Raw genomic sequence first — 16,661 nt, 5'->3', positions numbered from 1 at the left:
CCTGTGGTTCCCTCCTTGATCTTTCCCCGCTGTCTCCTCCCCAAATAAACACCCTCTGTTTGACTCTGTTTGGCCTGAAAAGTTCAGGGATTTTAGGAACATAGGAAAAAAAGGCAGCTCCAGCGAAGAAGAAAACAGAACTTGTTTTATTGTTTTTACCTGAAGCCTCATGATAATGACTCTCCTGTAAAATAACAACCTTTTGATACAAACCCACTAGCACTTTGTTCTTCACAGTGAAGAATTCTGCAAAAGATGGGCCTTTTGGGAATCAAATACGAGGCAGATCAGCTGCCCTCAGCCCAAACGCTGATGCTTCAAGCCAGTCCCACTTCCCAGGAGGAACCACGATAGGAGCACCACAGGGAAAGAGTCTGGTGAGTGCTGATTCTTCAGAACAAATAATAGATGTACAAAATAAGACGCAGTTAAAACACACGATTGCACGCCACACAATGAGCATACGAGGAAGGCACAGGGAATGCAGGAAAACATGCTTGATCCTAATGCAGGCACACACGCAGGCATTTCAACTGTTGATCACTCGTTAATCAGGCGTATTTGAACTTGGGAGTCTACTTTATGGAAACGCGATGTTGACTCCGCTTCCACGTAAACTTAGCTGTCACCAACAAGGGCAATAAGGGGACTCCAGCTCCTTAAGTATGCTGCTTATCAAATTTTGACTGATGAATTTAATGTTTCCTAAAATGAGCGGATGAATGATAAGTAAATCAGAAGAACACAGCTGATTCTAATTTTACTAACCTCTACACCAAGTAATTTGCACAAACACCTGGCAACCCTATTCTGCTTATCAGCAAGGATTCAATACCCCCGATATGCAGCCAGCCTCTCATTCCAGGGTCTGCATTATTTTTTACAGAATATACTCAGATCAATTTGTTAGTGTGCTGCGAACCGTTATCATTATCATCAGCACTAAACGATCCTGTCCAAATACACTGGAGAAAGTCCATTTGCTGGTAGAGCAGAGCTGGTTTTATAAAAAAGTATGCTGATGATCTGACTCATAAATGCACGCTGTCTGCTAATGTGCAGCAGGGTTCTCTATGGTTAGGTTAAAATTAGCAAGGGTTTACTGTGCTGCTGAAAAGGTGGCAGAGGCTCACTCATGTGATAAGCAAAATCGTCTTACTTCTTCTCTTTTCGGAATCCCCAGTATCACTACAAAAATGTCCACAGGGTGTCCAACTTAAAATATTGAAGAGCATCTCTAAGCATCCAATACGAGCGGTCCTCCAAGAATATGAAACAGAGCCCACGTATAAATTTAGGGCTTTTTTCGGAAGGTTGCTGTAAAGCCAAACATGTGGAGCGGCGGGGGGTGGGGGGGCTGCACTCACAGGGGTACTGACAGCGTTGTTAATTCAATTAACTTTGAAAGGAATGACTGCTTTTGCCACTTGACGCCACAGTTAACCACGGGTTATTGGCTCCAATTTAAGGGATCATGGAGTGAAGGATCTCAGTAGTGGATAATCCAAAAGCCAATTCTATTCGGTTTAGAATGCATCAATTTTGTTGGGAGTTACACTGACCATTCCCACCATAATGCATTTATAAATGTCAAGAACCAGTCCTGCATTTTCCAGGCATCCAGGAACACATTTATAAAAGAGATGGGAGCTTATGTCAGAGCAAGTAAGGGAGCTGGACCCAGATGGAAGGGTCTGCATAAATAATTCACCACACCGATAAAGTGCTTGGAGGTTATCAAGAACGGGGTGAAATCTGAAATCTAGGCACACAGTCTTCACAAAAGCGCTTGTTTGACTTTTCTACAAACAAGCCTCAGTGAATGTGCTCTTTGTCCAACAGTGCTCTGCTTTCTCCTGCTGTTCAAGAAAATGTGCTCACTGGTGCTGGAGGTAGGAGCATGATTTGAGAGCACTCCCTGGTATCAGAGAGCTCCGAGGAATCAGATTCTCAATTTCTGATCTTCCAGAAGGAACTGGGCCAATCCATTAGGATTGCAGAACCATGTCCCTTCTCATTAGTGTGGACAGGAGGGGCGGGAGGGAGAACAACACTGAACTGTACCTGCAGGGAAAACAGGGCTGAGGGACAAAGAAGCCAGCACGGCTGGGCAGGGAGCGACCTGGCACTCCCACATCCTCTGGGCTCTGTGCTCACATGGTGACATCCTAGAAGTCACCGAGTACCCCCAGCATGTCACGGCCTTTAATCCCTCTGCTCAGACACACGAATATTTTTATGTATATTGCATTCCTCTTGCTTAACTGCTCTGTAAACTTAATTACACAGTTAATCTCCGGCACTACATATCTCACATTCTAAAATCCCCACATCCTTCCAAGTCCAAAAAGAAGGCTATTCGCTGACCTTGAAGCTTCTGTCTAGAGCCCAAGAGCCCCAAGGCTGGGGAACTGTCCACTGCCTGGCTGTCTGGCAACACACCAGACAGGTACGGCCGCTGCCTATGTCCACACCACACACACCGAGAAGTGGCTTTGGGCCGTATTCAATGACCCTGGACTCAGAGTGAGTCCTGTTTAATCTGGCTAAAAAAGATACAGGAGTGGGGCGCCTGGGTGGCACAGCGGTTAAGCATTTGCCTTCAGCTCAGGGCGTGATCCCGGCGTTATGGGATCGAGCCCCACATCAGTCTCCTCCCCTATGAGCCTGCTTCTTCCTCTCCCACTCCCCCTGCTTGTGTTCCCTCTCTCGCTGGCTGTCTCTCTGTCTCTGTCGAATAAATAAATAAAATCTTTAAAAAAAAAGATACAGGAGTGTGGGCGTCTCTTTGCTGGAGGGCTTGCAAGAACAGAATTCAATGTAATCAGAACTCTCAGACTCAAGGGCATTCATTTCCATGATTCTCAGACTCTTGGGTCTGGGACTCAATGAAATAAAAGCCTAGTTCTTGTGCTGTATGTTCCCCTTCAGCGTCCAAAACAATAAAATCAAGTAGTATTTTGAAATCGAAAGCAAAAATAAACCAACAAACAAAATCCCAAAGAATTAAAGAATAAATGGGATAAAATCGCCACCAAACTCACACCCACAGGACACCCTCCCACCAAGTGGCAGAAGCTGCCAACATCCACTTGGGCTATTCAATTATTAGCTTAGGGTTACCAGTACAGGCTGTAGAAAGAGATTCTTCAAACAGGACCTCAAACATCGAAGATGCCAAGATTACTCATGTGCTAGTAGTGTTACGACTAAGTGGGACTTTCCAGATGTTGTGGAGCATTTCACCGACCCTCACAAAGATGACAGAAAATTGCTCCATGATTGAAAATATTATTTTGCTGTGGAGACTTTTCTATTCCATTTTTATTAATGGTATACAGCCTGTATGGTCATTTGCCGCAATTCTCAGCTGTTAGTTCTGTTTTTCCCAAAGACATAACGAATGGAATTCTTTAAAAAGGTGCCAGAAGGGAATTTAACAGTATGCTTTTTTTTATGAAGCAAAATCCAGTGAGGCTGAGACTCGGAGCGTTATTGATTTGGGGGTGGGGGTGTCAGCGACACCGAGGAGACATTAGTTTCAGGCCCCGGAAGGCCTGTTTTGGGGTAATGTGGCTGAGCCGGTGCACGGGGATGATGTAAGGGGCACCAAGATGCCCAGGCCTCCAAGCCTCTGCACGCTAGCCGAGCAGATCCTGAAGTCTTCACGTGTAGGAGCTCTGCTTTGAAAAAAGTCAAGATCTCCCGAAGTCCCCAGTTCAAGCATAAACGTGTTACCCCAGGACTGGGGTGAGGGTGGGGGTGGGTGGGCACGGGGGACAGTGAACACACTGTTGGGATGACTTGAGGAGTGGGCAAGTGGCAAGGAGAGAGATCAAGAATCCGTCCTCCAGGACTCATGGACAGGAGGGAGGCAGTAGGAGACAACTGAGGAGAAGAGATGTGGCATCCACATCACACAAGAGTCTTAGAAAGGGCTGGAAGAACCAGGAATTGCTGGAGCTGGCCATCACAAAGCTTCCTCATCACCTGTGAGGATCTGTCCAGCACAACGGTACCAAGCTGACATCAGGCACTGCCTGAGGTGCTGCAAAGCGTGTCCCAGGCCAGCAGGAGGACATAGCACGTGAAAGGTTAATTCCATGCCTCCCCATCCCACAACCAGGCCAACCCATTCAGTGCCTGGACCTAGGAGGGGGAAGGCCAGTAACACCAAGGATGAGGACAAGGACACACCTCTTTTGGATGAAGATTCATGCTTTCTTGCAGAAGTAGAGGAAAGAAGGAGACTTTTGGGGAAATGTATGTGTGAGAACATTCTAACGCAAGTCCCTCCACTACAGCTGAAGAACACGGGGGCTGCAACTCCGGGGAACCGGAGAAAAGCCGACCTATAATACAGGCTTTGGGAATTCCAATAATGGTTTGGTGCAGTTTAATCTTGAGTAAAATGGCAGGTTCTTCTCCTGCATCCGGCAGGTTCACTGTCCACTCCAGCTGTAAGAGCACACTACTGCCCAGACAGAACGCGTGTTTCACAAATGACAGCACATTCACAGCCCCACTCAGAAAGACACAGCACACTTTTAAAAAATAAGCTACAACATAGGTTCAAAACATGACTGTTTGGTAAAAACGAAAAACCCTGTCTTCCCCTCACTTCGTTAGGTTTGCACATCTGCTATAAAAGTGAAGCCAATTTAAGCCCTTGTTGATGTGACTAATAAGGTTAGGTAATTGGATTGGTGGCGGATTAGTTAAACAGCAGCCAGCCAGCCCCAACCTGGAGGCTCCCAGGGATGGAGGCAGGGATGCCTGTGGCTGCTGTTCTTGCACATGCCCCTCGCTGCAACAGCCCAGCACCCCCACCGAGGACAGAGGGCATGCCTCGTGCTTCAGGAAGAGCAGCCTGCAGGAGACGAGAGTTGACCTGAGAATAGGAAAGAGAGAAGATAGAACAAGTCAAGAGATAGATGCCGTGGTCCAGAAGAGCCCTGGGTGAGGGCCCGAGAGAAGCAGCTGGATGCTGGAGATGAGACAGAGGAAGGCCACCAGGGAGGCCAGAAGAGCAAACAAAGACAAGGCCATTGTAACCTGCACCCATCAAACCAAACAACGAGGAGCCGGGCAAGTCTAGGAAGGATGATACTCTGTGTGACATTCCACCTGGGAGGCTGAGACAGACCAAGAGAAAAAATAAATTGAGGTATCGCAAGAGAAAAGGAAATGGATCTTTTTCCCAATTCACAAGAACAGATTAATAGAGCAGAGAGCTTTTTTTTTTTCTCACATTTTAGTTTTTCTGCCTTTATTTTAAAAATCTTTGGTGTGTCCTACCAATTGTCTTTGAAGGTAGATGACAACACAGATGAACAAATGGTCAACGATTACTGACCAAAAATCCAAGCAGCGGACCACACTTAGCCCGACGGCAAGTCTGGGGCACCTATGCCTTCATGTTTATGCTTATATCTACATATATCCGAGTGAGACATGGTTTAGGGACATGACACTGTTTGTGAAAAGGAATGAAATGTGCATAACTACTTCTTGGTATTACTCAGTTTGGTTTTCTGGAAAGAGGTCTCCTGATATTAGACAGTTTTTGAACCCACCACTGGGGCAGCATTGAGAACAAAGGCAAAAATATCATAACTCCCCTTCATTATCTTTGTGCCATATATTGACAAACCAGAGACCCTGTGAACTGGAGAAAATGAAGCACTTCCACAGACGATTATGTAAGATGTCTTAAAGCTGCAGGCATAAGAACCACAAGAACGGAAGGAAGAAGAACGATTCAGAAGCCAAATTCTCATTCATGCCCTTGTCCTTATTCCAACTGCTCTTGACCTTATTTTAACCCGAAGTCGGCTTCAAAGAATGACAAATCACACAGTGTTTTAAAGGCCTTTGATCTTAGTTTCCTGGGCTCATAACATTTATTCACATAAATACATTTTTTTGTTAAGATGATAAATATGCCTGACTTCCATTTTTATTTTGTTGGCAGTGCTGGCTGGATCAACCTGCCAGTATGTTTCCAAACCTGAGCCCATTCACACAAAAAAAAAGCTGTGTAGAAAATAGGCCGTGTGCATTTTGGGGAACTGAGATGTGCTGTCATGAACTTCTAGAGTGGAGGCCTTGGCAGTGACACTTGGGGCAGGCTCCCACACCTGAGATTTGCAGTAGGAAAGAGCCAGGCAGCCTGAGGTGACCCTATGCAGCCGTTCTTCGCTGTTCTGAGGGGCTGCTGGGGCAGATCCCTTGGGCAGCCGATACTTTTATCATGTGTTTTTAATTTTCAAAAAATAATGTAATTATGTTACAAGCAAGGAACCCAATCGTGTTGGCTGGTGGTTATTTCTTGCTGTTACCAGATTCCTACCCTTCACTGACCAAGGTCACGGTTTATATTTGAACACTTGGCCGCCTCTCAGGACGGAGTACACATTCCTGGCTGAAAAGATGCAAAACACAATTCTTACGCATTCATCACCGTATTCAAATCAGCAACTGCCAGGATGCAATGGGACGTCTGCTCTCCTGACTGCATCCCTTACCTTACAAATCAAAGACCTCCCGCTTGACTCAGCCTATGGAGCATAAGGAAAGATAATGTCTAGGGAGCCAACCGCTCCAAAACAGCTTTAAAGAGCTGATTTACACCTGAGGGTGCATCCTCAGAAGGTTGAGCCTTCCCCAGGGCCTGGAAGTGGCATCACAAAGCAGCTCACGTTACCCGGGGCCCTTCGTATCTTCACCACAATCATGGGGATGGGGCCAGTTGCAAATGTTGGTCAGTCCCAGGGACTAAAGAGGTGACCAGGAACATAATTTTTATAGAAAGAAAGAAATGCCAAAAAGGCAGGCATGTCCATCAGTCAGTCCAGTCATGGCTTGAGCTGAGTTCTGGAGCCTGCTTCCATACCAGGCAGTGACCCTTCAGTGATCCTCATAGAGGAGGGGAGGGTCCTGGCGGAGCACTAAGGGGCCGAGGTGGGGGCTGAGTCGGGGCAACAACTATTTATCAAGCAAGAAAAAAGCAATTTATTTATTTTTTTCCTATTTTTTAAAAAAGATTATTTATTTATTTTTGTGAGAGAGAGAGCAAGCGTGTGCACAGGAGCAGGGGGAGGGGCAGAGGGAGAAGCAGGCTCCCCGATGAGCCGGGAGCCCGACATGGGACTCGATCCCAGGACCCCGAGATCATGACCTGAGCTGAAGGGAGACACTCAACCAACTGAGCCACCTAGGCGCCCAAGAAAACAGCATTTTCGTATGTTAATCATCAGTCTGACTATCTGCCAGGGGGGATGCCTCCAGTTATCCTAAGTGATGTACAAAGTATCAAGCCATTTCAGAATGAAGCACTGTCATCTGAAATCATACCTAAAACTCCTTTGGGGGGAAACACACGAACTCACAGTGTGCGCTTGAGAAATAAAACTGAACAACAAGCAGATGTTGCCACTCTCTTGGGGAGGCTAGCGTGTGAGAGAGGCCTGGGGGCTCTCGTGCAGGTGGAGCTCACAGCACCTGCCAGGTGGATGCTGGAAGCTAGGAGAGCCCGGATTCCCCCACGGCCAGCAGAGAGCAGGTCCCTCCATGCCGCTCTCTGAACGTCAGTCTCTGCCTTGTGCTGTGCTCTCTAATGGGGTTGTATTTGGTCCCTTCCTGGCGAGAGTTCTGCAGTGCCTGGCCTCCCAGGGCAAATGACAAATGCATCTGTCAGAGCATGATCAATTAAAATGAATCCTGAATGGCCCTCCTCCCTATTCTAGAAGACTTGGCATTTCATTACTGAGATCATCATACATATATAAAGAATTACAGACCATCAGGATTGGAAGGCTCTTGAAAACTTCAGTCCAACCTCTCTTACAGCCTGGAAAACTGATGGAAGCCCAGAAAGACTGGGTCATGGGGGAGGCCACACAGCCAGGCAGAGGCAAGGTAGGAAGAAAACTCCAGTAGGATTCATGTCTCTTGGAGCCAGGACTCCTCCTCTGTCCCCCGGCGGGCGGCAGGAAGACCAAGGACAGGGCAGCACCCGGCATGCTCAGTGTTGGAGAAACAGGAAGCCCTTTGACGGCCTGGGGTCATAACTCAAATTCTGGGCATTTAAGCTGCTGCGGGAAGGTCCCTCTCAATAACCCAGCAAAGAGTTTCCTTAAGAGGACCTCAAGTGCCTGAGACCCAAACAGCATGCCGGGTGCAGGCTCCCTGTCGGTGGATAGCGTGAGCAGACGGGGCCGTTCCAACCGGCTCGTCATCACCCCCTGGGAGCTTCTGCGCTGGATTTTGACTCCTGGGAACCCAGCTGGTGCCTCATGTTAAATCCTAACTTCTTAATTTCTATGTTATTAGTATTACCTATAGAATATCTTATAGTATTTTTCCCCAAGGCCTTCTGCATTTATTTTTCATGTAACACCCATTTGAAAAAGGCTCCATCCTTCATATAAACAGATGGACAAAGGATATTTGGAAATTCTAACTTTCCCTAGAGGTGTGGTAGGGCCTTCCTTTACACATGATTGCTGACATCTGGGAACTCAAGAAGGATGAGCCATCAACCCCACTATGAGGAAATCTGGCTCGGCTGAAAACAGACCACTGTGAACTTGCTGACCACAAAGCCAGACCGCAGGCGAGGTCCCCAAACCCCCACCCCTGTCTGCTCTGAGGGTCCTCGGGACCAGTACCCCACCTTCAGGGAAAACCGTGTTCTGTTTTCATCACCCTGTTTCATTCTTCCCAAGGACTACAGATACATCAGGGCATCTTTCTGGCCAAGGTCTCTAGCCAGGACACAGACAGCAGGAATCTACTCACCTAGCAAGGTGGGGTGCAATTAAGATGTTCCAGTCTTGGGGGAACAAACTTAACCAGGGCACTGTGGGTAACTAGATGTGGGTAACTCCCCTCCCCCTTCCCGGACAGACACCTGCCTCCTCAGAAAGAAGAACACAGTTAGTGGGGAGAGGGGGAGGGGAGGCCCCCTGTAGCCACTACAGGCTTCGTGGGCCAATCAAAGCAAAACAAACAGGGCCCCCCGGAGGCTCAGACGGGAAATGCTACTGAAGTCTTGCACTGGACCCTCCAGGAGGCTGAAGAAAGGCGCCAGAACGCCTCTGCACAAAGCGAGCTGACAGTGGAGAACAGTGGCCAGGAAGGGTTTCATCTCCACTAGGACAGAGGCGGGTTCATCAAGGACCCATTCAAGATGGTCACAGGATGCCCAATTATCAGTTCTTTACTCCTTTAAGGAGCTTACCTATCAGAATGGCATGGCATAGTGACTAACGTTTTAATAGAGAATATCATGTTATTTTAATTAGTAACATTTTATTGGAGTGCCTGGGTGGCTCAGTCGGTTAAGCGTCTGCCTTCAGCTCAGGTCATGATCCCATAGTCCTGGGATCAAGCCCTGAGTTGGGCTCCCTGCTCAGAGGGGAGTCTGCTTCTCCCTCTCCCTCTATCCCTCCCCTTTGCTCATGTTCTTGCTCACTCTCTCTCTCAAATGAATAAATAAAAAAACTTTAAAAAAGTTTTTTTTATTAATTATATTCTTTTTTCTTTTTATTGTTTAACGTCGTTAAGAACACTTAAGATGAGATCTACCCTCTTAACAAATTTTTAAATGTAGGACACAGTATTGTTAACTTTGGGTATCATGTTCTACAGCAGATTTCCAGAACTTATTCATCTTGCATAACTGAAAGTTTGTACCCTTTGACCAATACCTCCCCATTCCTTCCTCCCTGCCTCACCCCTGCCCCTGGCAACCATCATTCTACTCTCGGCTTCTATGAGTATGACTCTAGAAACCTCATGTAAGTGGAATGTTTATGCATTTGGCAAGATTTCCTTTTTACTAAAAAATAAAAAGAAAGCTGAATAATATTCCATTGAATGTACATATACCACATTTTCTTTATCCATTCATCCATCAATGGGCACTTAGTTTGTTTCCATTTCTTGGCTATCGTGAATAATGGTGCCATGAACATGAGCATACAAATACCTCGTCAAGATCCTGAGTTCAATTCATTTGGATGTATAGCCAGAAGGGAGATGGCTCGGTCATATGGTAGTTCTATTTTTAACTTTTTGAGAAACCTCTGTGCTGTTTACTACATTCCCACCAATCCCGTGCAAGTGTTCAAACTTCTGTACACACTGGCTGATACTTGTTATCTTTTACTTTTTTCATAATAACCATCCTAACGGGTGTGAGGGGACATCTCACTGTGGTTTTGGTTTGCATTTCCCTGATGGTCAGTGATGTTGCACATCTTTTCATAAACCTAAAGGCCATTTGTATTTCTTCCATGGAGAAATGTCAATGCAAGTCCTTTGCCCATTTTTTATTGGTTGGTTTTTTGCTATCGAGTTGTAGGATTTCCTTATACATTTTGGAAATTAAACTCTTAGCAGATATATGGTTTGCAAATGTTTTCTCCCATTCCACGGGGTGTCTTTCATTTTGTTGATTGTTTCCTTTACTGTGCAGGAGCTTTTTAGTTTGATAAAGTCCTACTTGTCTATTTTTGCTTTTGTTGCCTGTGTTTTTGCTATCATTTCCAAGAAATCATTGCCAAGACCAATACCAAGAAGCTTTTCTCCTATGGTTTCTTTTAGAGTTTTAAGGTTTGGCGGGGGTGGGGGGGGGCGTCTTATGTTTAAGTCTTTAGTCCATTATGGGTTGGTTTTAGAATATGATGTCAGACAAGGGTCCAGTTTCATTCCTTTGCAAGTAGATATCCAGTTTTCACAACACCATTTATTAAAGTGGTGATCCTTTCCCCACTGTATATTCTTGGCTCTCTTGTCTTGACTGTATATGTGCAGGTTTATTTCTGGGCTCTCTATCCTGTTCCATTGGTCTCTATGTCGTCTTTGTGCCAGTACTATAGTGTTTTGATTCCTGCAGCTTTGTAATATATTTCGAAGTCAGGATGTATGATGCCTCCACTCTTGTTCTTTGTCAGGATTGCTTTGGCAACTTAGGGTCTTTTGTGGTTCCCTATGAATTTTGGAATCATTTTTTCAATGTCTGTGAAAAATGCCACTGGAATTTTGATGGAGATAGCATTGAACTTACAGACTGCTTTGGGTAATATGGACATTTTAACACTATCAAGCCTTCCAATCTACAAAGATGAGATGTCTTTACATTTATTTGTTTCTTCCTTCATTTCTGTCATTGACTTTTTGTACCTTTCACTGTTCAGGTCTTTCACCTCCTTGTTCTAAGTTTACTTTTAAGTATTTTATTCATTTTGACGCTATTGGAAATGGGATTATTTTCTTAATTTCCTTTTCAGATAGTTGTTAGTGTATAGAAATGCAACTGGTTTTTGTATGTTCATTTTGTATCCTCTAAGTTTTCTTAATCTATTAGTTCTAATAACATTTTTTATGGAGTCTTTAGAGTTTTCTATATAAAAGATCATGCCTTCTGCAAACAGATAATTTAATGTCTTCCTTTGTGATCCAGGTGGCTTTTATTGCTTTTTCTTGCCTAATTGCTATGGCTGGGACTTCCGTTACGATGCTAAATAGGAGAGGTGAGGGTGGGCCTCCTTGTGTTCCAGAACTTACAGGAAATGTTTTCAGTTCTCCACCCCTGAGTATCTTAGCTGTAGGTTTGTCATATGTGGCCTTTATTACGTTAAGGTACGTTACTTCTCTACCTAGTTTGTTGAGTTTCCAACATGAAAGGGTATGAAATTTCATCAAATGTTTTTTCTATATCTACTGAAATAACCATGGCTTTTATACTTCAATCTGGTAATGTAGTATAACACTTTTGTTAACTTGTGTATGTTGAACCATCCTTACATCCCAGGGATAAATCCCACTTGATCATGGGGTATGATCCTATTGATGTACTGTTGAATTTAGTTTGCTAGTATTTGAGGATTTTTACATCTATGTTCATCAGAGACAGTGTCCTATAGTTTTCTTTACTTGTAGTGCCTTTATCTGGTTTCAGTATCAGGATAAAGCTTGCCTCATAAAATGAGTTTGGAAGTGCGTCCTTCTCTTCCGTGTTTTGGAAGAGTCTGGGAAAGATTGGCATTAATTCTTCTTTAAATGTTAGGTACAACTCATCACTGAAGCTATTGGTCCTGGGCTTTTCTTTGTTGGGAAGTTTTCAATTGCTGATTACTTATCATTTGTTCAGATTTTCTATATCCTTATAATTTCAGTCTTGGTAGGCTGCATGTTTCTAGGAATTTGTCCATTTCTTCTAGGTTGGTTGACATATAATTTTTCATAATAGTCTCTTTTGATCCTTTTTATTTTAGTGGTATCAGTTGTAATGGTTCTGCTTTCATTTCTGATTTTATTTACTTAAGTCTCCTTTCTTCGTAGTTAATCTAGCTAAAGGTTGGTCAATTTTGCTCCTCTTTTCAAAAAATCAACTCTAGTGGTGTTGAGTTTTTCTATTTTTTTTAATTCTCAATTTCATTTATTTCTGCTCTAATTTTTATTATTTTCTTCCCTCTGCTGACTTCAGGCTCTGTGCTTTTTCTAGTTCCTGGAGATGTAAAGTTAGGTTGTTTATATTTACTGATCAAGGCAAACATTAGGGACCAAATGGACCCAACAGACACACAGAACATTCCTCTTAACAGCAATGGAACATTTTTCTCAAGGGCACATGGAATGTTCCTCAGGATATGTCACATCTTTTTTTTTTCATTTTTTTTATAATAATATTTTTTATTATATTATGTTAGTCACCATACAGTACATCCCTGGTTTTTGATGTAAAGTTCCATGATTCATTATGCGTATAACACCCAGTGCACCATGCAATATGTGCCCTCCTTACTACCCATCACCAGCCTATCCCATTCCGTGAAACTGAGGGCTTCAGAGGGGAGGGGGGTGGGGGAATAGGATATGTCATATCTTAGGTCATAAAACAATTAACAAATTTAAGGAGAATGAAATCTTACCAAGTACCTTTTCCAACTACAATGGAATGAAATCAGAAATCAGAAATAGGAAAACTGGAAAATCCACAAATAGAGGAAATTAAAAAGCCTACTCCTAAATAACCAATGGGTCAAAGACATCAGAGGAAATCAGAAAATACCTTGAGACAAATGAAAATGAAAACAAAATATACCAAAACACTTGAGATGCAGCAAAAGCAGTAGTAAGAGGGAAGTTTGTAGCGATGAATACTTCGGTTAATTTCTCATCTTGAACACAGGAAGCCCCTCACGTGTTTTCAGTGTACAAGCATGTTCTACTACCACCACCTGGTGGCAGTGTACCTATATACAGGGTCCAGTTTTGAGTAGGAAAAAAACCAAAAAAACAAAAACCTTTGAGGGTAGAATGTGTTAAATTGAATACAATAAGCAGTGGGCCATGTAACAGTGGGATGAACTACCTCGTTTGATGCCCGAGAAGCTGGGGGAATGTTAGCGATGCCGGGAAGCAAAGAAATTTCAAGGCAGAGCTGTGTTCACCTGATGTAAAGGGGCACTGTACTGATTTTTCTATTTGCCCTACTGATCAGATTTTCTTCCTACCTCTTATTTACAGAAGACAACTATTGCAAAGGTAGCAATTGCTCTCTGAGGAAGGGAAGCAATTCAGATTTTCAAGACACCCCGGCAGTGAGAGCCAGGGCCAATGTCATCACCCATGACAGTTTCAAGAGAGTCACCCCGATTCCCCGGAAATCCCAGCTACTCACCAAGGTTGTACCACATGTCTCTGATTTCGAAGCCAATCTGCCTCCTCATATCTCCATACCTGAGAACCGAGGACAGGAGAAATGCTGAGTCACTCTTTGATTATTTTTAAGTGCAATGAAAGTCTCCCAGCACGGAGACAAACAAAGAAGAGTATCAATGCTTCTCTTGCCACCAAAGAGAACTGAAGGAGGAAGAATCCAGCCAAGGGAGTCTCACTTACCCATCATGGTGGATTATGTAACAGTCCCCCCCACTCCACACATCCCATGGGAACATGGCAAGGTGGTGGAGACTAAGGACAGTATTTTCCTTCTTCAATCTCTAATGGCAAGAGAAGGAGGACCTGGCTCCCTGGCCTGAGGGGGAGCATGTTTTCAGAGCGTGCTCTTGGCATCCAGCACTGCAGACACCAAATGACATCCTCCAACTCTGCTCACAAAAGCAGCTTTCACACGTTAAAATTAAGCCCTGGAACGGACATCAGAGGGGGGAGGTCTCCTTCAAATATCTCCCCTCCTTCTTTAGCATTTTCAGTGTAAGGAAGGGCTCTGCACCAAAACATGCCAACAAACATTCCCCTGTTTTTGTTTATCAGGGAAAGTAAATGTTAATTTTCCTCCCACTGGTCAGCAGAGGAGGGGCGTGTTTCATGAGAAAACGGAATTTGATGCTTCAGAAGATAAACGTTTATTAGTTTGTGAGCAATTTAACTTTTTCCTTTATTGCCTAAGGAAAAAGCTGATTATATTAAAAATAATAATTTGCACAATTATCGTACAGGAGTACAGTTTAGCAGCTGGGTTATCAGGCGCTGCTCTGCTCGTCCTCGCGTCAGCTAATGTGGAAAGGGAAGCTGTGTTTACAGATGACCTGGTTGTGGCTCTCAAGGCAAGAAGCCTCCTGGTAAACCAACAGCCATAGCCGGCTGCCACCTTAGAAACGTCTCCAGGGCCCTAGGCACCCATCTGTCACTTTCGGCAGGACAGGGCTGCAGACTGCTCATGCTCTCCACCAGGGAAACCAGCCTGGCCGCCCCGTCACAGGTCATCCTGGGGCCGCTGCACCTGCATGGACCCACGGCCCTGTGTACAGACGGAGAAACTGACCTGGGAGTCAGCCCCTTCCTGTGAGGACAAGCTTGTCCTCTGGGTAAACGAGTTACCTTCCAGCACAGCCTGAAAACCAGGTGACTGCTGATGTGGGTCAATTTGGTGAGTGAGAGAGGGGGGATCTTGCCAGGGAACGCACCCATCACCAGTGCCACGGGGAGGAGAGGCCTGTCCACTGTCAGCAAAGCTACTGGATCAAGCCCGTGGGAGAGAGGAGAGCATCGCAAAATGTCTAACTGGCACTCCACATCACCCACGGTCCACATGATCGAAGTCCCCGTTGAGGTGTGCATCCTCTCTGGGCTTGTAGATGCAGTTTCCCAATTCCCATTTTGCTCCTGCACAAATGACACAGCAGCCCCCGCAGCTGCTGCAGCCCAGACCAGGAGGGGATACAGCTGGCAGCTTCCTGACATCCACCGGGGAGGAGCGCAAAGTCACGCTCACACGCGTGCCGGCGCTCGCTGTGCTGGTGCATGAGTCGCCTCTCAGGGGAGTGGGCATCTGGGGAGCCAGAGAGCTCCATAGCACAGGCAGGACCCCCCAGAGCCTGCCAGCACGTGTTCAGATCTCAGCACACTGAGCTGGCCAGAGCCCCCCATGGAGGTGGTGCGTGCTGGTCACAGTAGTTGGCTTGCCACTGACCAACGAACGCAAGCTTTAAGTACTTAAATCCAACAGCCAAGCGATTCCTTCTCATCCTGGAATAATCTCTCTCAGAAAAGAATGGTTAAAATGCTAGGTGGTTTGGGTCATTCCGGAGTGACCCAATGTCTGGTGACCTACAGTGATTTGCCATTTCTCCAGAGCTGGGGTTGACACCTCCGCCACTCCTGCCTCCCCCCAGATGCCCTCTCTCCTTCCGGTGCCGACAGAGGGTGAGATGCTCGTGGATGTCTGATTCGCATTTCCATTTACACTGCCCTGTCCTGCACGTGTAAAATGACTGCCTTCACATTATTTGGGGATGGGGGTATCAGCACAGATCCAAGAGCACATCCCTCACCAGTGTCGGGCCTGCTGTAGCAAGGGGCTAAAAATGCTTTTTTCATACTCAAATAAGACAAAGGTGCTCAGGGCCAGAACAAAGGTAACAAGGGGAGCAAGGAGCCAGAAGGTGACGGGCAAGACTGACCCTCTGGCAGCGAGACTGATCTTTTCTTTAGTTTTAATAAGAACGCGGCTTTGATGAGTCCATACGTGTTTCAGCATAATCTGCCAATATGGTTACAGCTGCCACCAGACCTCGAGAGGGATTCCCGGACCATTCAGACCTTCTTCCCGGGGAGGAGAGAGCAGCAGGACTGGAAAGTGTTGGGGCTCACGCTCATCACCCGGCCACAGGCTCCAGGGCTGGTGGCAGCCTTACAGAGCAGAGCTAAGTCCTCTCCAACAACTTACACTTGAGGGAACAGAAGCAGTCCTAGAGGGAGAAGCCAAAGGACTCGGCCAAGTCACAGGCAAGGAGAGGAGAAAGAGAACCCAAGTCTTCAGACCCCAAGGCCCATGCTCTGCCCCACGGCAAGTCCCGGCCTCGCTGACGACTCAGCACAGCACAGCGCTCTGTCACATCTCTCAAAGGGCACTGATCACATCTGACTCTGGCAACAAGACTACCAGGTGAGCAGAGAGAAACTGCCGTGGCCCTCTTTCCACTGAGGAAGCAGAGATTCCCGGACGGGCGGGACCGCTGTGCCCGACTCCAGAAAGCTAGAGCGGCAGGGAGCTGGAGTCACCTGGCACTTCCCATCGCACCCCGCCCACCGTGCCCACCGACAAGTCAGAGAGCACCTGCAAAACGGGCCCAAGGGAGCCCCAAGGAGGCAAGCTTCCCACAGCCCAAGTAGATATAGGATCC

The 16,661-nt window shown here is 45.9% G+C and overlaps 1 protein-coding gene across 1 annotated transcript in view; it reads right to left on the bottom strand.

The window, feature by feature from the left end:
- The window catches only part of DOCK1 (dedicator of cytokinesis 1), a 468,169-nt gene that overhangs the window by 69,350 nt on the left and 382,158 nt on the right, over positions 1 to 16,661 (bottom strand). Inside the window, exon 32 of the mRNA XM_034663641.1 lies at positions 13,694 to 13,752. Within this exon, the coding sequence (XP_034519532.1) occupies positions 13,694 to 13,752 (59 nt within the window). The remainder of the gene's footprint in view (positions 1 to 13,693; positions 13,753 to 16,661) is intronic.

The sequence above is a fragment of the Ailuropoda melanoleuca genome, chromosome 6, assembly GCF_002007445.2.
Source record: "Ailuropoda melanoleuca isolate Jingjing chromosome 6, ASM200744v2, whole genome shotgun sequence".
Taxonomy (NCBI): Eukaryota; Metazoa; Chordata; class Mammalia; order Carnivora; family Ursidae; genus Ailuropoda; species Ailuropoda melanoleuca.
This window is presented reverse-complemented; position numbering and strand designations above follow the sequence as displayed.